Source organism: Chaetodon trifascialis, chromosome 24 (assembly GCF_039877785.1).
Source record: "Chaetodon trifascialis isolate fChaTrf1 chromosome 24, fChaTrf1.hap1, whole genome shotgun sequence".
Lineage (NCBI taxonomy): Eukaryota > Metazoa > Chordata > Actinopteri > Chaetodontiformes > Chaetodontidae > Chaetodon > Chaetodon trifascialis.
Genome location: NC_092079.1, coordinates 6753569 through 6777964, shown reverse-complemented (window position 1 = coordinate 6777964; position 24396 = coordinate 6753569). Strand labels below are relative to the sequence as shown.

The 24396-nt window shown below is 42.4% G+C and overlaps 2 protein-coding genes across 7 annotated transcripts; one reads left to right on the top strand and one right to left on the bottom strand.

Annotated features, from left to right (window-relative positions):
- The first annotated feature begins 424 nt into the window (after positions 1-424).
- Positions 425-8335, top strand: LOC139327791 (dTDP-D-glucose 4,6-dehydratase-like). Of its 2 annotated transcripts, XM_070957764.1 has the most exons (12): positions 425-676; positions 1096-1162; positions 1331-1399; positions 1499-1589; positions 1693-1841; positions 1932-2030; positions 2153-2212; positions 2297-2340; positions 2483-2648; positions 2761-2816; positions 3020-3117; positions 3247-8335. In XM_070957764.1, exons 1-12 carry the CDS (start codon positions 630-632, stop codon positions 3339-3341), a joined length of 1041 nt encoding a protein of 346 aa, XP_070813865.1. In that variant the 5' UTR covers positions 425-629; the 3' UTR covers positions 3342-8335. The 2 variants fall into 2 exon arrangements, with proteins under 2 accessions (XP_070813865.1, XP_070813864.1); XM_070957763.1 differs by having other exon boundaries at positions 2153-2340.
- Positions 4754-23803, bottom strand: LOC139327789 (ATP-dependent RNA helicase DDX3X-like). Of its 5 annotated transcripts, none has more exons than XM_070957758.1 (20): positions 23453-23803; positions 22624-22675; positions 22271-22318; positions 21790-21846; positions 21345-21548; positions 19471-19573; positions 19134-19256; positions 18800-18899; positions 18581-18716; positions 18378-18475; positions 17459-17557; positions 16973-17133; positions 16684-16828; positions 16273-16417; positions 15993-16043; positions 13709-13890; positions 13468-13585; positions 13181-13334; positions 12912-13036; positions 4754-12803 (listed from the first exon to the last, which is right to left on the bottom strand). In XM_070957758.1, the coding sequence occupies exons 1-20, from the start codon at positions 23495-23497 to the stop codon at positions 12724-12726; spliced, it is 2226 nt and encodes a 741-aa protein (XP_070813859.1). In that variant the 5' UTR covers positions 23498-23803; the 3' UTR covers positions 4754-12723. The 5 variants fall into 5 exon arrangements, with proteins under 5 accessions (XP_070813859.1, XP_070813858.1, XP_070813861.1 ...); XM_070957757.1 differs by having other exon boundaries at positions 21790-21849; positions 23453-23796; XM_070957760.1 differs by lacking the exon at positions 22271-22318 and having other exon boundaries at positions 23453-23782.
- Between the last annotated feature and the right edge of the window lie 593 nt (positions 23804-24396).

Genomic DNA, 24396 nt, shown 5'->3' with positions numbered 1-24396 from the left:
ATGCGACCGGAAATGGTGTAGTTCTGGCCTCAAATAAAAATAATAAAAAGGAAAGATATATTTTTTTCCTGAATGTAGGCCTTATAGTTCAGTATATATAAGGTTTTAAACAGTAGTACGTGACTTTACCAAATAAAAAATATGTAAACCAAAGAAAAACGTAATTTTTACAATCCTAAACACATTTCGACGAAATATGTTAACTAAACACTATTATTTTGAAAATAACTTCCGGACGTAACATATTTATTACAGCTCACTTCACACGGTTCCGTTTTAAGTGGGCGGTGTTGACACTTTGATTGATTTGGAGTTCACACAATGAAACAGTGCGTATTTCACTCCGTCATATTATACAACCAATCAGAGAACAGAAACTAGTGCATATGCGATTAAATGTTCCGCCCATTTTCAACGTGTCAACACTGCCGTAAAACGAGACGGTCAACGACGGTCGTGCATTGCACAATGCATCAACTGTACTGCAGGAAATAGGGAAGTTCTGTACTAACCTACCTGTATTAACAGTTTGTTAACAGGCCGATAAAACGAGAAAGATGTCCTTATCACATCTATAGGAGAGGAGAATTTGATTTGACAGCTGCCGGCGCTGTGTTGACAACCAGAGGATGGATTTCGACAGGACGGTTCTTGTGACTGGAGGCTCTGGATTCATGTGAGCTCGTTTAATGAATAGCTGCATATCGACAAATAAATGCGACGGTTCTATAGTCTATTATGATATCATAGTTCACTTTCATAAGGCAACGACTTCTCTCGCTCTTCAATTACTAATGTTACACGAAAGCAGCTAAAGCCAAACTATCACAGCTTTTCCCCCTTTACTTTGGGATACATACATAGTGCTTCGTTATTAACAGGCTATAGATCCAGCACCGTTATGGCAGAGGGGACAAAAATTGTATCTTATTTTACTATAGTGTTGCAATGTACGATGCATTTACTGTGTTTAAAACTGCAAGATGTTTCAGATCGTGTTCCTAAGTGAGAAGACCTGTGAAAACTGCAGTAGATGAAATGATTCTGTCGTGTTTGTCTTCATGCGTCTCTCCACCTCCACATCTGTCTCTCCAGAGGCTCCCATCTTGTGAGTTCACTGGTCCACAGACACCCTGACTGGAGAATTATTAACTTGGACAATGTAAGTCTTTCCTCTGTGTGTATATGCCTGGCTGACATTGTCCTTGTCCCCAAAAAATGTAAAGGTGTGACTCTGTCACTCTGTTTCTGAGCAAATCCAACACCGTGAGCAGGTATTGCATGTGAAAAAAGTGGCTTGATCTCATTTGTATTGTCTGATTTCTTCCAGTTGGATTACTGCTGCAGCCCCAGGAGTCTGGAGAGTGTTGAAGACAGAGCGAACTACACCTTTATCAGAGTGAGAGCTCCTGACTTTGAGAAGAAGTGACCTCTGACATCGTGATCTCAGCTAAAAGTGCATTGTGTAATGACTTAAATCTCCCTGTTTCCTCAACAGGGAGATGTGTGTAACTCACGGCTGGTGAATCACATTTTCAACACAGAAAACATCGATGTGATCTTTCACCTGGCGGCCAAAACGCATGTTGGTAAGGCTAATTTTGCTCTTCTGTTCATTTATCAGGCCCAGTTCAGTCAAGTCAAGAGTACTGACCTCTGACGTCGTCGTTCATTTTCCTTTCCTTCGCTCAGAGTCGTCTTTTGAAACCCCAGCAACCTTTCAGCGCGTCAACATCGATGGAACCAGGGTTTTACTGGGAGCTGCCCATCAGGCCCGACGCCACCCGCAGCGCTTCATCTACGTCAGCACGGATGAAGTGTATGGACCCAGCCTGGATGAGGTCAGAGAACAGCGGCTCAGCTGATTGCTGGGTGATCATGAGGAGTTTATGGGTTTTTGAGATGTTTAGTGACGTGTTTGTCCTCTGCAGGTGTTTGATGAGAGCAGTCCAGTGAGGCCCTCCAACCCATACTCTGCTACTAAAGCAGCAGCAGAGTATCTGGTCAGATCCTACTGGGATAAATATAAGGTGCCATGAATGAACGGGTTTTTAAGAAGTTGAAATGATCCGAAACTGAACACTTGCATTGAAAAGGGCTGCAGATAACAGTTCTCTGTGTATGACATACTGCTCTGTTCATCTGTTACCAGTTTCCCGTCATCATTACCAGAAGCAACAACATCTACGGGCCCAGGCAGTACACTGAGAAGGTGCTGCACCGGAAAAACAAGATGTTATTCATGTTAAAATCGACACCACAGCATCACGCAGTAATCATCCTCTCGATCTTTCAGGTCATCCCGAGGTTTCTCACCCTCCTGCAAATGAACAAGAAATGGTAGGGTTGTCTGAACTTTATTTTGAAAGAGTTTTGCTGTCAGACATTGTCGTTGACATCCAGCTGCAGGATTTCCTTGACACAGCACATTCAGAGAAAAACAGAGCAAAACTCGTTCCTCAAAGTCTCACCTGTACCGCAGCACCATCCAGGGAACCCTCCCGACATCCCGCCATTTCCTGTTTGTGGATGACGCCATCGACGCCTTCCTGCTGGTTCTGGAGAGAGGGATTGTGGGAGAAATCTACAATGTTGGGACAGACTATGAGATTCCCATCATACAACTGGCCAGGGAACTTGTTCAGATGGTGGGTTTAGGAACTGATCTCTTCATTCAAACATATCGGAGAATACATGAAATACATGGAAGTGACTGCAAAGAAAGGCGTGTTAAACACTTCTCAAAACTGTGTTTTTTAGGTCAAGAATGTGCCAGACTCTGAGGTGAACGACTGGCTCGAGTTTGTGCCTGACAGGTGAGTAAACTAGTTCAAGAAGATGGAAGTATTAGAACCTTAAAAGGTGTTTAAACCTCGCTCAGGCCAGTGGGACAGTTTAACTTTAAGCAGTGCAGGTGGTGACTGACGGGTTCATGTTTTCCTCTTGGGGCTTATCGAGTCGTTGGAAACCCATTTGCACCTGAAACATCAAGCACTGACCTTCGACCTTTGCTCTGCAGGCCTCGCGTTGACCTGCGCTATCCCATCAAATGTGAGAAGCTGCAGCAGCTGGGATGGAGAGTTCAGGTGTCCTGGCCTGAAGGCATCAGACAGACTGGTACAGCAGCTTCAATGCACAAAAGGCGTACTGTCTCTTTAAGTGAATATAAATAGAAGCAGATGTAGAAATGTGATGTTCCCTCTGTATAACGTGTGCTGTTAACTGTTTTGCGCGTGTGTCTTTTAGTCAAATGGTATGAAGACAACCCAGACTTCTGGTCAGACTCGACTGAGAACCGAGGACCAATCAGAGACGAGCTTGAAAAAGCGACCAGCAAATGAGCGGGCTCATCTGTGCTCTACTGCTTCACGGAGCAGTGGCTTTATTTCACATGACATTTGTGTAACGCGAAGGCTTTTCTGGCTGATTTACAGCTCAACTCCCAAACACTGAGCATATGAACTGTCTGTTTTCTGTCTCTAAATGATTGTTGGACCAACAGGCCTTGAAGTGCCAGGCAGAGCCTCCGGCAACCAAAGCTTCCTCTGGAATCAATGCACTTTATCTTTATATGAATGACTCAAGTGGTCTTATTTTGCTCAATTGGATTTTTTTAAGCACATAGTTTAGATGTTTAAGGCTAAAAATACAAGAAACAACTGACCAGCATGCACATTCATTCAGGAGACTGAAAAGTCAAGTGCGATGCGGCTTCATCCATCGCTGCCTTCTGTCAAACTGCAGCATCAGCACAAGGATTTTGGTTCATTTTAAGATACTCAAGGGAAAAAAGGATGAGAAGGGAACTGGTGTCTTTCATATAATTCTGTGAAATGTATTTAACTGCAAATAAACATGATTTTAATAAGTTCGAGGTGTTTCATGTGTTCTCAAAGGCACACAAAAGACGAAGAAGACGCAGTGGTTACATTTGCAAATCCAAACCTTTATTTGTGGTAAACTTGTGGTCAGAATAGATGCACAGTTTTTTTTTTTTCATCTTCTTCGTGCAGTGCTCCTCTTCGTGCACAACCGCTAAACTAATACATAAAGCAAATGCTAACTACCAGGCTGGAGGTGCTGCGCGTCCACATCGAGGGGTCTGGCCAGTCAGGAATGGCAACAACACTTTGACTTTCAATTCAGTCTCTAAGTTGACTGGATGGAAAGTAAAATGAAGTGTTGCTTTGTTCGCTGTGTTTCTGCCTACAAAGAGAAGTTATGTGTGATCATTGACCCATGTACTGTATCTATGATCTGTCATTGATGGTGGCTCTGCTGGGACCGCATTGCATTCTGGTCCATTGAAGCTGTTGTTGTTGCAGGCAGAGCTGCAGAGTGTGTATGCGAAGTGGATCTACAGTGAAAACACATAAACAGCTGCAATGTCATATTCTCATGCAAGAGGCAGACCAGGACTGGCACGGATCAGCTGGAAGCTGCACTAAGAACTCGTCACTTGTGTAAAAGACACCTGGAGGGACGTCATCAGGTCGTCTTTCCCCCATTTCTGATTGGCCAGAAGCTCCCGCGAACGAGCGTCAACACACCTGACGCCTGAAAATATGCAAACCACGACAACATAGCAATAGAACCACAGTTAATTCTGTGTTATGAAGACTTTAAAGATCACCACTTGCCAGACATTCACAACGAGGGTATTAAACGGGAAGGAAAAGTGTAAAAGAGTCAAAATGAAAGAGAAAAATCAAAATAAAAAAAAAAAACGACATTGACTTGGAGAGAATCTGGACACTTGTTTTTTGTACTGCATGTTTTTTTTTTTTACAAAATGTCTTTGATCGTAGCGTTTTGTTAATTTTATTTTAATCCAAACCTTGGCATATACGATGGTGTTGTCTCAAATTTTGTTTGCCAATTCAAAATGGCTGTTTGTGGTTGATTATCATTGTTGGCAATGGAACCCGTCGCACGAACAGGTTTGTGGATCTGATACTGAGTCCAATGTGACTTTAAAGGTAACCCGTGTCGGACGTTTCGCTTAACATGTCACCGTGGCATCAACTGGAAATCAACTGTGGCCTCATGTAACATGCACACCTTTACATTTTGTAGTCAACGATGGGAAGAGGGCGCGGTTTGGACCATGAGAGTGTGTCAATCAGATTTCGCCATGTTTATATTGCGGTGCTCTTCTCAATGGGCAGAACTGCTTTAGGAGAACAGTGGATTTACACAACTGTTGCATTAATATAATGAAGTATCTTGTTTGAAGTTCTTTAAATGCCTGGACTAGCCCAAAGCTGACATCCCCAGCTGGTTATTTTGGCTATAAATGGTTTCCCAATTGAATTTCCGTCTTAGTTCAGAGTGCTAGCATGTTCAGATTTACAAAGTTCTGGATAAAATATGGTTTTCACCTGATGATGGTGCCAGATGAAAAGCCAGGGGATCGTTTTATAGTGTTAAATTCATCCTGAGGAAAACATGAATGAACAAAGGGGATTCAGGGTCCAGTTTTGCTTGGAAGGGGCCCCTGCACTGTTCTGGGGATGTCTGGTTGAACAGGAAAAGATGTGCATGCAGCGTGTGTTGCTTTGCATTGGCCCTACAGAGAGTTAGTGTACTGGGATTAATGACAGGCAGATGATCTGAAGCGGTTCTGGCACCAGTGACAGTTATTTCTGTTCTTCTTTTGAAACATTTCTGCATTCCTACATCATCCCAGCTTGCTCCGGTGACACGTTTAAAGAGAAAGCCCGACACTTTGCATCTTTAACATTAAAAAGCTCACACTACCCCAGAAAAATAGAAATTTTCACTCATACCAATGACATTCAACATTCAAGTGCCAGTGTTTTTGTTTACTGTCTTTTGGTCAAGTCACTTTGTAAAATATCAACTTTCGTATTAAGCTTATAAAAATAAATATTTCCCCCAAAAAGGCTTGATAAATTACACAAACTAGCAGCGAAAGTAGACTCGAGAACTCTGTGTGCAAACAGCTGAATTTTACAAGTTGCTGTTAACTAGAACTCCACCTGGTCCCAAAAAAACGGTTTCATATCTTGAAGAACATTTCCATACATCACGCGCACACACACTCACTCACTCACACACAGTCAGCTGTGGAGAAACCTCTCTTTTTGACACCTGGCTGCGCTACACTTCAAACGCTCCCACTCACTCCTTCACACCTCTCAGAGGTTTTGAAGGATACGTAGAAGATTTAAGATGGAGACTTAACGAAGGAACTGAAGTATTTTCTGGAAAAACTCGGCGGGATTTGAAGTCTTTCTACAACAGAGGGGCCTGCAGGCCGCAGCAATGGGAGCATAGCACCATTAAATTGTTCGCTGACAATCGAAGCACTCCTGCTGGTAAGTTAGTTACTGTAGTGATGCAGAATCATTTTTCCTGTATACAGTGTAACCAACTTCACTATCTGCTCCATTAGGGCTGGGTATACCCTTGAATTTAAGGCATCAAAAGGTTTTGAAAATACTCAAAACCCCCAAAACTAAAGTGCTGAATTTCGAAACGAGAGCTGGAAATAAACTGAGCGTGGTCAACTAATTAAAGTAAGGCCGATGGTCCAAACAAACGTGACATTTACTCGTTTAACGAAGAGGATATGTGTTTATTCGCCTAACACCGCTGCCGACCAATGAGAAAAGCCGTGATAACAAACAACTCACTTGAACAAGACGAACAGTCAGAGCTTCTACAGCCATTCAGCACTTCATTTAGCATGCTAGCATTTGCTCAGTAGTGCTAAAGACAAAGTACAGATGAGACGGATGGTGATGGCGTTGTTTTTGCAGGTATGTGGCCATAAACCAATGTGTTGGAGAAATTTAAGTTATGTCGACTGACGGTGTCATTAAGGAATTCATCCTCATCCCAAAATCAGTCTGTAGGAGACTAACTGACCGCCCGACAAGTCCAACCACAGAGCCCTGCTGCGTCGCTGAACAGGATGAACAGTCAATATGGAGGATTTTACTCAGAAATGTGACATTAAAATCCAAGTTTCAGTGGCAGGAATTCAAATTGTCATCTCTTCCTTTTATCAGCCAGTAAAAACAACTTCTTCACTGTTTCTGAATCATGTTTTTTCATGGTGAACGTACCCTGCTCTGCTCAGTGCTTGTGAGTTTGCCATTCTGGGGTCAATGACCGCAGTGATGCATTCACTTTCACCCGTTACTGTAGTCCTATCTTGTAAGAAACGGCCTCGAAAATACTTTGGACTTTTCATCTTGAAAAATACCCAGCCCTAACCAACACGATTCAGTCATTTCAAGGCACTGTGCACGCGTCAGAATTGGGGCTGATGTCACTTGTGCCAGTGACGGCAAAGTGAAAGCGAGCCACGAGGAACTGATCTCTATTGCACTTACTGTAGAAGCCCAGGGGGCACTGTGATGAGTTGGAATGGGGGTTTGGTGCACAGTGGTAGTTAAGTGTTGCTCCAACACAATTAAACAGTAATTAGAGCGGGCAGCTATAATCTGCCATTGTAAAAGACCTAAGTACATTGCATATATGTGTGTACTCTGAACACGACTTAAAAAGATAAACAAGATGAAAAGTGAGGTAAACCTGAAACATGATTCCCTGCTGCAGAATTTGCAGATTCCTATCTGCACCACCAGTCCTCCACAATCAGCTCATATCTTGTACTACATCGGTAATTTCTCGCATCTTTATCACCTGCGACCTGCTCAGTGTCTCCTTCATAATTCACAATGAGTCTATCTGCCCCCTAGTGGCTGTTAGAAGGCACATCAACGTCTGCACACTGAACCCGGTTCATCCAAGTGCTTTGAGCTCTCGCTGTGTATCGTTCTTAAAAGTATGCCTTGGAATTTAGGGTGCAGGAGCTATTATTAAAACGTAAGAGACTGTGCGAGCTGCATACTAAGTTTGTGGTTGGCAACAGTCGTGGATTCAAGTAACAAATGCTGACAATATCCCCGTTCATGTGGGGAGTATACGAGTGTCAGCTGACAATTCAGGCATTCAAATTCAGTCAATATTTAAAGGTGGACTCTGATTTTGAAAGAGTGTCTCAGAGCACAAATGCATTCATCTGTGCTGAGCTCAAAACACTTATCTGGGTGGAGACTTTGCAATTAAGACACTGTCACAAAATCAGAGAGTGTATCTTCAACTTCAGTTTGGCATTCATCATGTGCAGATCCAACCCCACAGGGCTGACGCGCATGTTTAAAATCTGAAAGCCAACAAGAGAGCCGGACAAGAAAAGCTCGGCGAGTAAAGGGGTCCCCCAAAACTATTCTGTTCCCGTGAGATAGGCAGCAGAGTGCTGTTCGCTTGCACATATTTATGTGTTTTCTGTTTAGAATAAGATTTTAAAAAGCAGCTGGGAGGGAGTTGTCGTGGATATTGATTTACGGCAGCCTGTAGCGCTGGATGTGTGTTTTGCCTCAGCCATCCAGCCATTGTTGGGCCAGATACTCGTCTTTAGGTGACACAGCGCAAGACATAATGTGATAAAATACCGAAGCATCAATTTTGACCTCATGGGAACTTTAAAGAGCTCTGCTGATTGGTGATTTAAACGAAGCAAAGCCTTCATAATTGATTGTCATTTGCACTGTTATCTTAAAAGTATTGTCTGTTGCTGATTTCTGCTTTCCTGCTGGTTATCCCTTCATACGGACCAGCAACAGTTCTTAAGACATCTAGGATGGAGACTATCCACCATTGCTGCAGGACAAATTAAAGTGTTCTTCATATCATGGCCACAGAAAAACTCTCACAGGTGATAAAATCATCTGCTGGGACACCTAAAACTCAGTTCTGGTCAACAATTGAATCAATGTTTTCAATGGTGCTCATAGCAGCTTTAGCTGGGATTCGACCGCAAGTTGGACCACAGCAACAATACGATGTTCAACCGCACTTTAACAGCAGGCGAAAAGAAAATGCTTACTCATTTTCTGCTTTGTTTTAAAGTGGCCAGTGTGTTGCCTCTCGCCTTTTATTCTATCCCTGCATCCTACGACAACTGTCCTTGAACGGAGCATCATCGATTTGAATCCCCTTTCACCGGCCCCTCATTTTAACAACTAGAAGGTGAACCAACACAAGAAGTCGCTGCTTTTCACCAAGACATCGAGAAGCTAGCTTGTGTGCATCTGACCTGCGTCCTTCAGCATGAAACTACTTCCCCAAACCTCCCTACCAACTCAAGGAAAAGAGATTTTACAACTGACCCAAACGGGACCTGTGATTAAAAAGTCTAAAAATCATAGAAGACGGGAAATATTGGAGAGATCTAACATAACTAAAGCCTTCTGTAGAATTGTATTTATTTGCTTGGCATTATTAACTCCTTGACCAAAAAACAACAACACTTGCATATGTTTTATTGTCTTGGCCCAGCCTTGTCATATGTCAAAGCCAGTGGGCAATTTGGGGGAAATCTGCTTTGTGAGCATTACCTGGTAAATTCCCCTTATTGGTTTATGGATGTGTGAACACAACATGTGTGTATTTTCTGAAAATAATACCTCTAAAGAATAACTGTTCAAATTGCCCACTGAGCTCAGCTCACCAGACAGCGCCTGGTCCAACGTCGAGTGATCAAACGTAATGTTTTCCACCTCAAGTGTTGTTTCACTTATAATTCACATTCTTATTCAGTGGAACTGTTGAACTATTTACATTTAATCTGTGTTCTTACTTCACTTAAGTTGTTCAAGTAAACAAAACAAATTAAGACCCTGATGAAAAAGAGCAATTTTTCTTCCCACCAGGTAGCAACAGAGCTTTTTTTTTTGCCGTATTCTGCTACTAATTAACACAGTGGGGGGATTAGACCTCTACCACTGAACCATCCAAATGTACATTGGAGTTCTTTTTAGAAATTCAATCAGGGATGAAACATGGACATGGTCCTGGGTGCATGTCAGCTGCCCCCTTGGAGCCTGGTTCCACAGCAGGGCAAAGCAGGGCAAACCAGGAATCAGGCATCGATTACTTTACAAAAAATGTGATCTTCTTGCACGTTGCAGCCAAAGATTTTCAGTTCTGTTCCTGTCTGTTTATCTGTCCTTCATCTTGTGCTCTCCTTTAACAATACAGACATGCAAGCAGAGGCAGCATAAGTAAGAATGTGCCGTTCCGGCGAATTACTGTGATGAAACTGCTGCTTTTCCGAGGAGCTGGCACATGTTGATAGTGGGAAAGAGAACAACAGCATCAGCCTGCAATGGCTCGTGCCGCTGGTGTGTGGGTTTACACTGAATGGACTTCATTACATGAGCATAGAGGAAGAGAACACAATCAAGAGGACGAATGGGAAAACCTGCACCTGCAAGCTTAAGCAGGGGCTAAGTCGTTCTATTTGGTGCGTGGGAGAAATCTAAAACCTCCAACACATGAACCAAGTAAGTGATGCCTTTTCCTGTGGTTCTGTCCAATGGACACAGTTAAAAAGTGGCATCATATGCTCTAAAAAGCACCAGCTGCCCCTGCTGTGAAACAAGTTCGGCTCGATTATCCAATTCTTTACTCGAATCCCTGACCGCAACATCTTAAAAACACCCAACGAATAAACTGGAATGACGAATTTTAAAAAGACTCTTCATGTAACTCTCCAGGATAGAGTGAGCGAGAATTTTTTTTGAACTCTTTTAGTTTTTTAGTCGTGTGTCCCTTTGAAAGAGGCTTTTGGCAAACAAGGATTTCAATGTTTGTGGTGGAAGCAGAGTCGGTTTCCCCAAAAGCATGATGGCACTAAGAGACAGCTGAACGGCCACAGCCAATGGTGGAATACGGTAACTGTTGTTTCCAGCAGCAGCCATGCGGTGATTCAAATCTTTACACTCCAAAAATGTCGCAGCATCGCTTTGACGTCGCTGCTGGATGCGGTGACACAGGCACAAGACTCATCTTTTGATGTTGGACTGTGAATATTTTTCATTTTGGCTCATAATATCCTGCAGAACTGACAGTGGAGTTGTTCGTGAGCTGTTTTAGACAGGGAGAAGTAACACGACATGACTGCTGCTGCACAGCTCCACCTCGTTCTTTCTCAGCGGCTGTGAACATGCTGTGACCCGGCAATTAGTGACAAGATGGCTTTGAGGATCCCAAACTCAAGCTCAAACCAGAGCTGTAGATGTGACATATAGGTTAATTAGTAGGACTCGGGTTTCCCAGAAGCATAAAACCACAGCTGGTATCTCTGCTCACTGGCTAATAAAAGCCTTTTTGGCCACGCTGGATGAGCGCACATCAACAGAATCTCTAGATATGCTTCTAGTGGTAATATGCTTTTTGGAATCGGTTCATTCGAGACTGTCTGGACGAATTTGACCTCCAATAGACAGATAAGGAATTGCTTTGAGTTTCCACATCGCAGTTTTTATTTCGCTTTTTTTTTTCTTAAGTTTTTAGTTGTTGTTTTTTTTTTGCCAAGGTTTGATTTAGTTCAAGCCTAGTTTGTTTCCTTCCAAATAGAAATAAAGAAAAAAAAATGTTTAAACCCATACATGACATTAAATACTCTTTTTTTTTTTCCTTTTAGTCACAGTTGGCCAGTACTTGGAGCCAGTTATGTATTATGACAATAAAAACAACGGAAATAAGAGACAAAGTTCAAATTCTTGAAGGCACAGTACAGAAACAAATGATCCTCTATTATGTTTTGTTTCAAACAAACAAAATGCTGTTTGTGGTTGTGATATAAACAACCACACTGTTTGCTAGCATCATTGCTAATGGGCCACAATATCTGCTGGTGTCCCTCTGACTGGACATTTGTTTGTCCAGCCCCTTGTCCCTTCTCTCTGTTAGACATCTTTCTCAAATCTCAGTAAATCAATATTTCAGTATGTTTTAGAAAGGTGAAAAAAAAACCAAAACAAAAACTTTTGTCTGTTTCTGTGGCCACTTTGAAGTATCCGTCATGTCATCAAGTGAAGAAGCTGCAGCCAGATCCCATTTTTAAAATTATATGCAGACATATTTTGCTTAGATTTGACATCTTGCCCATCTCTGCGCTATATTTTAGAAAAGTGTTTGGCCGGTGATTTACAACATGGCCATGCGTTACATACAAAGGTGATGTGAAGGTACACAGGATAGCTGGCTGGCTTTGGGTAAATGCAGACAAAAACACAATGAGGCCAAAATTCGAATCTAAAGCAAAAAAACAAACAAAAGAAGGATTTTCTCTGGCCTTCTACGGCCATTTTGTCGGACTAAACTCACTGGAAATCGTAAGAGTCCATCTAATCCTAGGGAGTTAAAGGAATTTTATGGAATTGGTTACTGCTCTTCAAGAATGTGCCACAGAGGGAAAATCGTCCAAAATGTCCTCACTGAAACCAAAGGATGTTGCTCGCTGGAAGCTTACAAGAAAATCTGTGGCTTGTGTTGAAAAACAACTGACTCAAATTGAATAATCCCTTTATAATGTGGCCTTTTTTAAAGAGGTGAGATCTACCAGGATTCATGAAATCAAAAGAAGAAAGGATGGGGGACTGTGAAGATGACATCGGAGATGGAAGGAGGAGAAAAATCTGAGGAGGAATTAAAAGATTTGAATACATAAGGATGTAAAGAGGGCTATATAAATGAGTATAAATACCTTAATAACATGCACGAGGGCTTTTGGGGTTAATGGATCGGAGAGACAGATGGGGTGCAGACGACAGTGTGGAGAAGGGAATGAGGATGAGGGACAAGAACAAAGAGGGATGAGTGAAGGGAGGGTGGAGGAACCTAGTTGCCCCACCAGTCAACTTGAGAGTGTGAGTAGTTGCCTCCGTAGCCGTCACTGGTGTAGAAGTTGCCAAAACCACCTGAGAGGAAGGAAATAGAGAAGAAAATTCAACAACGGTGTTCTCCTCTAACTTAAAGCTGTGTAGATCATGAGCAGCACAAGCTATATCCTCAGACCAGATCCTCACCTCCTCCAAAGCCACGGTTTCCTCCATGTCCTGCCTGGTTGCGACCTCCACGTCCTCCAAACCCTCCAGCGTTGCCTCCTGCGGCTGTCTGGCGATAATCACGTGCTCCAAAACCACCAGAGAACCTGTGGTAAAGATCACACACGTTTTCTAAATCAATTTCATCTAGACAAAACATAGGACGGGTTGAGATCCATAAATTACATAAACACATGAAAAAAAAACACACACATATGCACTAATTAAGAGGAGACCCTGCGTATGCGTACCTCTTAGAACGTCCTCTGTTGCTGCTCTTGTGCTGGTGTTCATAGGCCAGGCTCTCAAGCCAGGAGGGAACTTCTTGTTTGGCCTCGACCAGGATGTCCAGCAGATCCTTCGTGATGTTCCCATTTTTATCATTGAAGAACGATGTGGCCAGGCCTATAGGTAAATAAAGTAAGAACAGGAGCAATAAATCTCAGCTTTGTGAGGTGTGGCTCAAAAAGCTTAGAGTCTAACCTCATTTTAGGTTCATCAGGTTCATATCACTACATGACATTAGCTGTAGTCTTACCCAGATTTCCAACTCGTCCTGTGCGTCCAATACGGTGGACATACTCTTCTATGTCGCTGGGCAGGTCAAAGTTGATGACATGTTTCACGTTGGAGATGTCCAGACCCCGAGCAGCTACCTGAGTTGTTCCGAAAAGAGCAGAAACATTATAAAGTGGATTATAAAGATTGCTTAAAGATCTCTCCCGTAATTTAGCGTTTATGTCATCTGTGTATCTAACAGAATTTTTTTTTATACTGACCGCTGTAGCCACCAGAATGGGGCATTTCCCTGATCTGAACTGGTTCAGGGCCTCCTCTCGGTCTCTCTGGGAGCGGTCGCCATGGATACTGGTACAGGCATAGCCTTCACGATACAGGAAGTCCTCCAAGGCATCAGCACCTTTCTTGGTCTCCACAAAAACCAGAGTCAACGAGTCCTTTCCTGATGGACCAAGAGAAAATACTCGTGAGGCTCATCATGAAAGGTGAGTGGAACATCATGGCGGCCGATTTAAAGGAGTTTGTGCTGTTTTCAACCATCAGATTTTGAAGACTGCAAAGCTGTAGCCAATGCATTCTATGAACGAGGTCTTTTTCCTTTTAATCCAAACTAGCCGAAACGTCAGGGGGTGACCAAAATCATGAGGAATCAATTTTTGGTCAAGAACAATCGGCACAGAAAATGTATATATTGAGGTATCTTGCTATGACTCCAAGAGATAAACACAACACTGTGTAATGATGTGAGCTTGCAAGTAGATTTGTGATATTTTCACATAATTTGATGTGTTTTTGACACAAAGAGAGCTTAAACTTAAATGTTTTATCGTCAGGGAGCATAATAACACAGTGATTCCTGAAGCTAAAAAAAAGAAAAAGCTGTCGGTGCAAAAGATGTTGAATCACTCTGACAGTCTTGAGATAAATGCATCTGTGTATAATGACATCATTACTCTTTCAGCGCTCCCGGCAGATCATGCATCTACTGGTAAGGCCGTTTCAGTCCCTGCCGTGAAATGCAGGTGTCCCTTCATAACATTCAACTTCATCAGTTTAAATTATTCACATTTAAAAAAAAAAAGAAAAAAAAAAAAAAGAGTGCGTCAGGCAGCAGGGAGTGCAGAGTGGATTAAAACAAACAAACAAAAATTACAAGAAAAGCATCAGCAGCATTGTGTTGTTGTGCAGGCAATGTGACGAGAGCCACCGATGGAAAGAGTTTGGTCATAGTTCTTCCTCAACGCTCCTGATCCATGAACATTACGACCTGATTATGAGGCGCAGGCCCACATTTATATCCACTTGTTAGTAGTGTTGTCAGGATACTGGAAATCCAATTTTTACTAAAGGATATTTATAACATAGAAAATTGTTTAATGCTGTAGACTAAACTACCATAAAAAGTAGTCAAACATATACAGTCGAAAAATGCAACATACACATTAAAGCGGCAGTAATATTAATCCAAAAGCATCATATTCATAGCAGGAATACTTTTGATACTTTAAGAACATTTTGCTGATATACTTGCACACTGGTAAAGGGAGGCTTTTACTGTATTTTGACAGTGTGATACTGCTTGTTTTACAAGAGAGCAAGGGATCTGAATACTTCTTCCACCACTGGTGTTAAGCACAACAGCATGCATGTTAATTTCTTCTGATCACAGTCAAAGTATTTTCCTTCCACTGAAGCTCTGCAGCCCTGTTAGCTCTGAGGGGAATTAGCTTAGCTTTGACAATTACAAGTAGCTGTTGAACACACTGATCAACAGCAGTGTACTGGGCCATCTTGTTTAATGTTCCAGTGATGTTGAAATGGGAGCTATCGCCAACCTCCCAAAATTCATTATAGAGGTCAGCGAGGCGGTCATTCAGGTGCTTTGCTAAATGTGTTGCGTTTGCACCTTTTGTTGGCATTGCTCTGCAGCGTCGCTTGCACACGGGCTTGCTTGTGTCCTTTGGCTTTCCAAACAGCACTCCTGCCGTTTTCTTTGTCAACCAAAACCAGTTGTGGAGACTCTGCACTTTTCCATCTTTAACACCGAGCTAACACTAGAACAACACCCTCAATAGACCACGGCCTGTCGTGAGCTACATCCAGCCGAAGCAAATGAGACGGTAGTAACGTGAGTGCTTGAGAGGAGGCAGGGCTATGTGGGCACGGCGAAGCTTGTACCAGCGGATCAATACTGTGGAAAATGAGCAATGAAACCGTCTCAAGTACCTAACAAATATGACAACACTACTTGTTGGCTACTGAGATTACAGCCTAACCAGACTCTCTCTATCAAGGCTTTGGGTCGGATATGATGACACCACAGTAACATTCTGTACATAGAAATGCTACAAAAACTCGAACTAATAAAAAAATACAACAGGCATGTTTGATGTAAGCTTCGCAAACTTGACCCATGAAATGGTACACAGAACCAAAAAAAATGAATAAACAAAGGATTCTCCATCCACAGAGAACATTAAAGGGCAAGCAAAATTATTTCAAATATGAAATGACAGAAACAAGTTTCACCATTGAAGATCTTACCAGGTTTCTCTATGTTGTCTCCAGTACTGTCCTGTACCTCGCTGGGGATGACTTGGGATAAAACCACACCAAACCACCAACATGTAAACTGCACTCAATCACCAAAACCAACTCTGTATGTTTCATTTTTTTCTGATGTACCAAAGAGACACACAGTAACATGTTGGCTGGGATGGAGGGGACGACAATATGATAATGGAAAAAAGATTGGGGATACAAAACCGCATTGTGTCTGTACATGTGCAGTAACGGAGTTGTTATTGCTATGTGACTGCCTCACCTGTTGCACTGAGCAGGTCCAGGAGGAAAGATCTCTTATCACTCTCTTCCACCCACACCACTTTCTGAGTGATGTTCTCTGAAGTGGAACCAACTCTGCCCACCGCCAGGAAGATGTACTCCTCCAAGAAATCCCTGGCCAGGATCTGGAGGGGGAGCAGAGAACGTGTCCATGAACATGATCTCTGAACTTGTGGTGTGCTCATAAGGTAATTTGCAGAAGAAACGGCTTTCTATAATTAAACTTAACAGGTTTGTTGTCTTTATCATTGCATGAACTGCCTGCTTCTTCAGGCTGTACCTGGGCAAACGTTTCTGGGTTACTCTGATATGTTGTGCGATTTTTTTGATCTTGGATTAAATTATTACAGCACCCAGTTGAGATTTGTGTTATGCAGTGCTGCAAATGTACCTGGATCTCTTTTGGAAAGGTAGCGCTGAACATCATGGTTTGTCGGATGCCTTTGTGTGGCATTGTGTCCTGCTCGACAATGCGTCTGATCTGTGGTTCAAATCCCATGTCCAGCATACGATCTGCCTCATCCAAAACTAGGTAGCTGCAATGAAGAACAGAGGAAGAGGTGGCACCCTTCAATGTAACGCTAATACTCCAACATTTAGAAAATGCAATTAAACACATCTTATGAATTTGTTAAAATCCACAGTTTTTATCCATCACTGCCTCCTCCTGTCTGTCTTACTTGCAGTAGTCGAGTCCAATCTTGCCCCTCTCCATCATGTCCACCAGTCTTCCTGGTGTAGCCACCAGTAGGTGGCATCCTCGCTCCAGATCTCTTATCTGCTGGCCAATGTCTGCTCCGCCATACACAACACAGGGACGCACCCTGGACCGGTAGGAAAACTACAAAGAAGAAGGTTGAAGAAATATATGGATTAATGCTTCTCCATATTTTTAGGATTTCATGCTTATGTGTTTGCATATGAGTATATAGATAGGTAACATTCCTGGCTCCCTTCCTCTTCACTGCAGACTTAACCCACAAATCAGCTAACTGTCACCTCCAGATAAATGCAGGACAAACCAAAGAGCTGGTGGTGGCACTCTGCTCCTGCATCAGTGAACATTACTGTGATTGTGGAATCTTACAAGTGTGTGGGTGTTCACTGGACTGTACTGACAACACAAATGCACTCAACAGGATCTGCTTTATTGAGGATTATCTTACCTTCCTGGCTTCATCATATATCTGCAGCGCCAGTTCTCTGGTTGGAGCCAACACCAGGGAGATGGGGTACTGCTTACGACGGCCATACTTTCCATTTTCCTGTAAAACGATGACAACGCAACAGTTCAGTCTGACAACAGTTGATGTTTTATCACTGAAGGCAAGTATTCCCAAGATGAAGCACATTGTTTCACCTGTCTGGGAACCAAGTCCAACTCAGATATGAGCTCCAGAGTTCACGGTACAGATCATCAGCTATTGGGACTTACTAATCTGGGGGACAGGTTTCCAGCCGACTTTAGATGAACCCAGGCCCACTTCCGTATGACGAAAGCCTTGACAGCCGCATTCCCATTACGTCCCTTTAGTTGCTGCCTCGCCATTAAGTTAACATTACTAAAGGCCTTTGAATTGAGCGCATTCTACAGTAAAAAAAATTGTACACTAGCTAGGTTAATCTTTTCTTGTCTGAGGTCTGATAAACAGTGAATTCGTCAGTGACCTATATTGCCTTTTCTTAGATACACATAATATAGCCTCTGCCCCTGACTGTGGACTCCTTCAGAATTACAGTTCCCATTACTCCACCAGACACCTACTGAACATACAGTTAGAAACTAGCACCCTTGCTTGCCAATTCTTGTCTCATTTGTGGTTTGAAAAATACTACATTCATCATATTCAGCGTGCCATATTACTGTTTTCCAAGTTACCGTAGCTGTCAAATTTTGCAGGCCCCGCAGGAGCGTAGTTTGCTTGGGAATGCAGCCAGAGAGGCTTTCATTGTGGAAGTGGCCTTGGTTTCTTAATGTAATGTTTTATTTGTTTGTCCGGTCTTCATAACACACAATAGTTCAACAAAAATGCATCTGATCCATACGTTTTGGTCCATTTTAGAATCCTGAGGAAATCTCCTGACCTGTCCAGATGCTTTAGCTGCATTAAGAGCTTCTCCTGGTCCCTCAGTGTAGATCTGGCTGAGAATAGGAAGCAGGAATGCCGCCGTCTTCCCAGAACCTGCAGACATGAAGCCATCCTCAACAATCAGCAGAGTTACTTATAGTATCATCTCAAAAACCGAACCTCAATACATGACTTTTTGTTTGTGTGTGTGTGTCCTACCTGTCTGTGCACAGGCCATGAGGTCTCGCTTTGACTTGACAATAGGGATGGCATATTTCTGGACAGGAGTCGGTCTGGTGTAGCGACTCAGAGCGATGTTCCCCATGATTATCTCACCCATGTCCACATCTTGGAACTGCACAGCATGCACACAGTCAAATATACCGATATATACGTAATTTCAAATTGTTGGATCCCAGGTTAACAACAGTAGCTTACACTCTCGATGTGGTGAGGGCAGTTCTGTCCTGTGGCCTCAACAGGAATGTCATCATACTTCTCAAAGTTAATCCCAGTGTTACTGCCAGAGAACAACTCACTACAGAGGAGCAAGGCAGGAGAAAAAGCAAACACGTTAGTCTGATGTTCAGAAAAATGCATCATGTGTTTCTTTGGTGTAATGATGATGATCTTAGATGAATGTCACTCACTGCTGAGTCTATTTTCAGGGTTAGGGTTAGATCGACTTATCAATGAATCATTCTAGCTCTCAAATTACCCAACTTCCTGTGTCTGGAGGACACCTGAATGACCAGCAAAAGCACAGACTCACTGTTCAAGGCGCTCATTACGTGGTGTTGGTTTGGACCAGTCTCCATCATCTCTGGACTCCTCCACCCAGCGGCTGTTTCCTCCTCCTCCTCCTCCGCCACCACCGAATCCACCGTGATCAAACCTGAGCAGAGCACAAAGACAATGATGAAAAGATGTGTGATGCTGCGAGGATATTTTCCAAACTTTACAAGTCATATGAGTGTAGATGACTGCAGTTTTAAATACTATAATGTGGATTTAGCATTTTTGTAACTGGCACTTCGTTTCAGTACAGTGACAAAAGAAAAGCATAGTGGAAGCAGTTAGTCATCTGTCTCTGTGTCTCATCTCCTTACCTTCCTCTATTAGCATTGCCTCTGTCGTTGAAGAACGCAGACTTCCCACGGTTGTTACCAAAACTGCTATAGGCATCCTTGGCAGTGTTCCAGCCGCCGGTGTCTGACAGAAGAATGGACACAAAACCACATAAAGACTTTTTCATACATAGTTTCACTAATGCAGGAGAAGACTACAGCTGGTGTCTGCATTGAAATATGGGAGATGTTAGCCATGAAATATTCTTTCTTTGATGTGTCTAAGGCCACTCTGACAGTTTCGAGGGAACCAAAAAACATTCTTCTTGCAGCAAAGTTGTTATTTTTGACTTTTAAGTCTTGCATCTGTCACTGGAGCAGCTCTACAAATTGTCCTCTGTAACATTTTAACTTCCCCTCAGTTCTAGTTTGAGATAAACAATTCAGATTTTTACACCCTTCGCCAAGTGTTTCTTTAAGCTTGTACAACTCAAACTGATGGTGCCTGCATTACCCGATAGCCAGCAAGAAGTTACATGTCGAGTCCGCACTCTCTTATTATGAAGCCATGTTGTTGTAACACGTGCAGAACACAGCTTGGCAGTGTCTTGCTAAAATAAGCAGGGATGTCCCAGAAAAAGCCATCATCTGGATGGCAGCCCAGGTTGTCCAAAAAACCTGTATGTACCATTCAGCATTGTTGGTGCCTTGACAGAAAAGTCAATGGCATTTCTGAATGTTGTTGATATGTACATGGTTTTCATTTTGCATGGCAGAGTCTTCACCAGTTACAGTGACAAACCCTTTAATGACAACGCTTTTCCGAAGCATTCACAAGCCCACGCTGTCATATGCTTTATACAATCATGTTGGTGTTTTTGCTGCCTGGGGGATCAAAGGTCACAGGCATTCAAAGCTGGTTTCCAGCCTTGCCCCCTATGTGCAGAGATCTCTCTGGATTCTCTGAGTCTTTTGAAGATATTACGGATTGTAGGTAAAATCCTTAAATTCTTCTTTTAGTTGAAATGTTGTTCTTAAATTACTGAAATGTTTACCCACAGTTCATCACAAAGTGGTGAACCTCACCCCATCCTTGCTTGTGAATGACTGAGCCTTTCCCAGTCTTTTGTTGCTCTTGTCACAACTTTTTTGAAACGTGCTAGCATCACGTCCAGAATAATCACGTATTTATCAACATCAATGAAGTGAAAAAGGGAAAACATGACATATACTGTCGTTGTACTGATTCTACTTGAATATCTGTCAAAAAGGATTAGCAAATGATCATATTCTGTTTTCTTTACATTTTCCTTTCATTTAAATGTTCGTTTTAGTTCTGTAGATGTTTAAGCTTGAGCTAACTACTTTATTTACTGCTGGGTAGATAAAACTACAGCAATGCATCATAATCTCTAAAATCATCATCTGTTTTTAGTGTTGCTGTCCTGTGAGAACCATGTATTGCACTTTTCATCAGCTCATTTGGAGATACATCATTTTCATTGGACAGAAAGGGTGTGAGGAATGGTAATTTGTAAAATAACTAGTAACTGAAGCTGTCAGACAAAAAATGATCCACTATTTGGCTCTGAGATGAAGTGCAGTATAAGCGTCAATTTGGATTTAAGAACAGTACTTGAGCAAATGTACTTAAAGTTTAATCAATAAGTCTATTATGTCCACTTCAATTGCCTCTTTTGTTGATCAGAAGACTGACATGGGCACACATTTAGATGAGACCAGTTTAAAGTTGGGTGAAAAGAATCTCAGCATAGATTAATAGAATGATCAGCGGTTTATACACAGGCTATTTGCTTTTCCTCAAAAGAGAACACAGGACCTGTCATCTCCAGAGCAGATATTACATTTAAGAAGGAAAAGTTTATCATGTATCCTTCAATAAAACCAAATCTCACCTTTATTGTCATAGCCACCGAATCCCATTGGCTGTGCCGGGTTGATGGGATTGAAGGAGCCGCCCCTGTTGCTGCGATAACCTCCTCCAACACCACCTCGGCCACGCTCCATGCGAGGTGGGCCGCGGTTGAATGAGTTGCCAGCAGTCATGCGGTTGTCGTGGTAGCCATTAACAAAGTTGTTGCGCCCCCCGTCCCAACCATCTGCAGAGGGAGAAAAGGATGATAATTTAAAAAAAACAAAGAAATGATGCTAGTGTCCAACTTCACCATATGTGCAGGATTATTACAACTCCTGACAAATGGTGGATCCAGATCAAACATTACTTAATGCCCCTGTCTTCACTTCGATGTCAGAACAAGATAACACACCAGCAAACTTACTGAATAAGGAATAACATGGAGTAAGAACAAAAGGAGTTTAGTAATTCAGAGATGAACTTACAGTTGGCAGCAGGTGCAATGGTGTAGCCACCCTGTCGCCCAGCAGCAAAGGCATTTCCTGCTGGACAGGAAGACAGTGATTCAACTGTGGTCTTTATCACTAACAAATGCAGTTAATAAAGGTACCCTGTGGAGTTTTGGACCACTGGTAGCATTACGGAGCAATGTTTTCCCAAGTGGGACCCCAGTTTGTTTGCATCTTGCACGCATACTTCGACACACAAGCATGAAGCGATACCAATTCACACCTTGGCACCAGACTCACATTATTCCACTCGACTGAAGTAGTGATGTCTTCTTCCCTGCGGCAAAGGCAGGGAAGAAGACAACCGCTAGCTAGCTAACGTGGATGTAAACAATGCAAAATAATCTGCCTTGCACGCTGCGTCGTGGTGAGTAACACTGAATGTAAACATAACTTTGCTTTTTGCGTTTGTTTACAAGAAAACTCCACAGGACAGCTTTAACTTGATGCTACACACCATTTTTGGAAGCGTCTTTGTTCCGTAAATGTGGAGGAATGTATCGCCCTGCAGACAGAGAGAGACAGTGTCCAACATCATTTAATGAATTGGAAAGCTTTCAGGACTTTATGTCAAATTAATATTGGAAATAAAAGATATTCCCTTTGTGGCCTTATGGTCAACATTCCTGTCCTTCCAAATGTATGGAGCACTTCCTTGTATGTTGTTTTTATGACACCCATAATCAGTGTTATCACCATGGTTTATCATTTGTGGAGGTAAAATGTCCAGGACTGGGAGTGTATGTGCACATTCACAAGCAAGAGAAAATGATAAGTTTGAACACGTCTCACAAAAACATGGTTGCTTACTGTTAGTGCCTCCACCTTGTCCATCTGCTGCAGCCAAGTCTAGGACAGCAAGCTGGAGAAACACAGAAATTACCAGAAAAACACACTAAGCAGACTCATTTTCATTCATTTTAAGAAAAAACAAACTGCCTAGCTTCGTTCTTAACATGTTTGTTGCCATACAACTGTCTGACCAGTCAGACACAGCTAACGTTGGACTACGTCGCTGGTGACGCAGAAGAAATGGGCTTCTTTTTTTTTTTTAAGCGGGATGCAGTCAAGAGAGGCATGAAAACTGTGCAATGCAGCGTATTATCCAAAGGCCTGTATGCCAAACTGTCAAACGCCGCATTGCTTGTGTGTCAGTCCCGCTAGCTGCATCTCCGCATACCTCCATTTTACTGTTGTATCAAGATGCAAGACAAACGCAGTGAGGATAAGAGTTGACGGGTGCGTTTCATACGCTTACACCGAAAGGCCGACGGGCCACTCGAGCGGAATTGCTCATTTAGCTCCCTGTTATAGCATACAGTTTGTCTGTAATCTACGATAACAACCACAAGACTTTAGCTTGCTTAAATCATTCTTGACAACTCGTTGGTGTTTAACTACAATACAACAGTCAAAAGGCAGAAAATCAATGTTTTCCCACATCGTACATTAAGTTCCCCTCTCCGCAGCCGCTACTGGTCACGTGAGTATCGGATTGAAGCGCACCCAAGAGTAGCTAGCATGATAGCATCTCATTAGCAGTGTTTTTGAGCTAGCCGGCAAGCTAACATTTATCCCCATCGTTTTAACACGTTTCATCTATTGACGCTGCAAGACACATTAAAGCGACGTAGCTTACCTGCTGCTCTAGACCGTGGACATTTTCGACGGCCACATGACTCATAACTATAGAATATGGAGGAAAAATGTTGTCGTTGAAAAAAGGACCTCTTTGTTTGCCGGGTTTGAGGTAATGTTATTTCTCCTTTACCTCTATCTTGTTTCTGTGGTAACGGCAGATGGCAGTTATTTCATTGGCTTAAAAGTTAAACGTAACTGTAAAATGCTATTGCTGAATTTTTCGTGATGATAAATTCCTGTATTTTAGCTCCAAGGATGATACTTCGTGCAAACTCAGCTGATGTCGGCTTGCTCTTCAGCTGAAGCTGAGATGAAGCCGTCATGCAGTAGTCAAGTAAGACTGAATGACAAAGACAAAACATCCGGTAAGCCAAAATAAAAGTTAACAAACCTTAGTCAATGTTTTTTTGCTCTATGCGCCAAATATGACTTAATCTGTATGATGGAATTGATACTTGACTATATATTAACTGAAAACGTATTTTCCTCTTTGTGCAAAATCATAGTAAATTAAGCATACGTGACTCCACGTTGCTATGTTTCTTTGGTCAAAACTCAATAAAACGAGTCACCTTCAAAGGATATCTACTAAACTTGTGTTTTCGTAAACATAACTTGCACATTTCACATATGGTTATTGTGAGCTATCATCACCGAACAGGTGCTTTATAAAAAGTAAACCATATTTCAACCCTGCATCAGAAGTGCAATTCACCTTCCTTACTTCCGGACAGCCGCTGGCTAACACCAGCTACCTTGACCATGGATGGATAAAGAGCTTGACCCACGCATCTAAAACGTAATTAATCCAAACATCGCGAGACTTTGATCATACATTGTCGCGGTATCGCCACGCCAGTAAAAAAAAAGAATATTGTATCCCAGTGAATACAGCATATTTTGTCACTTTTTGGTAATTGTTTCATCACTTTTTTATACACA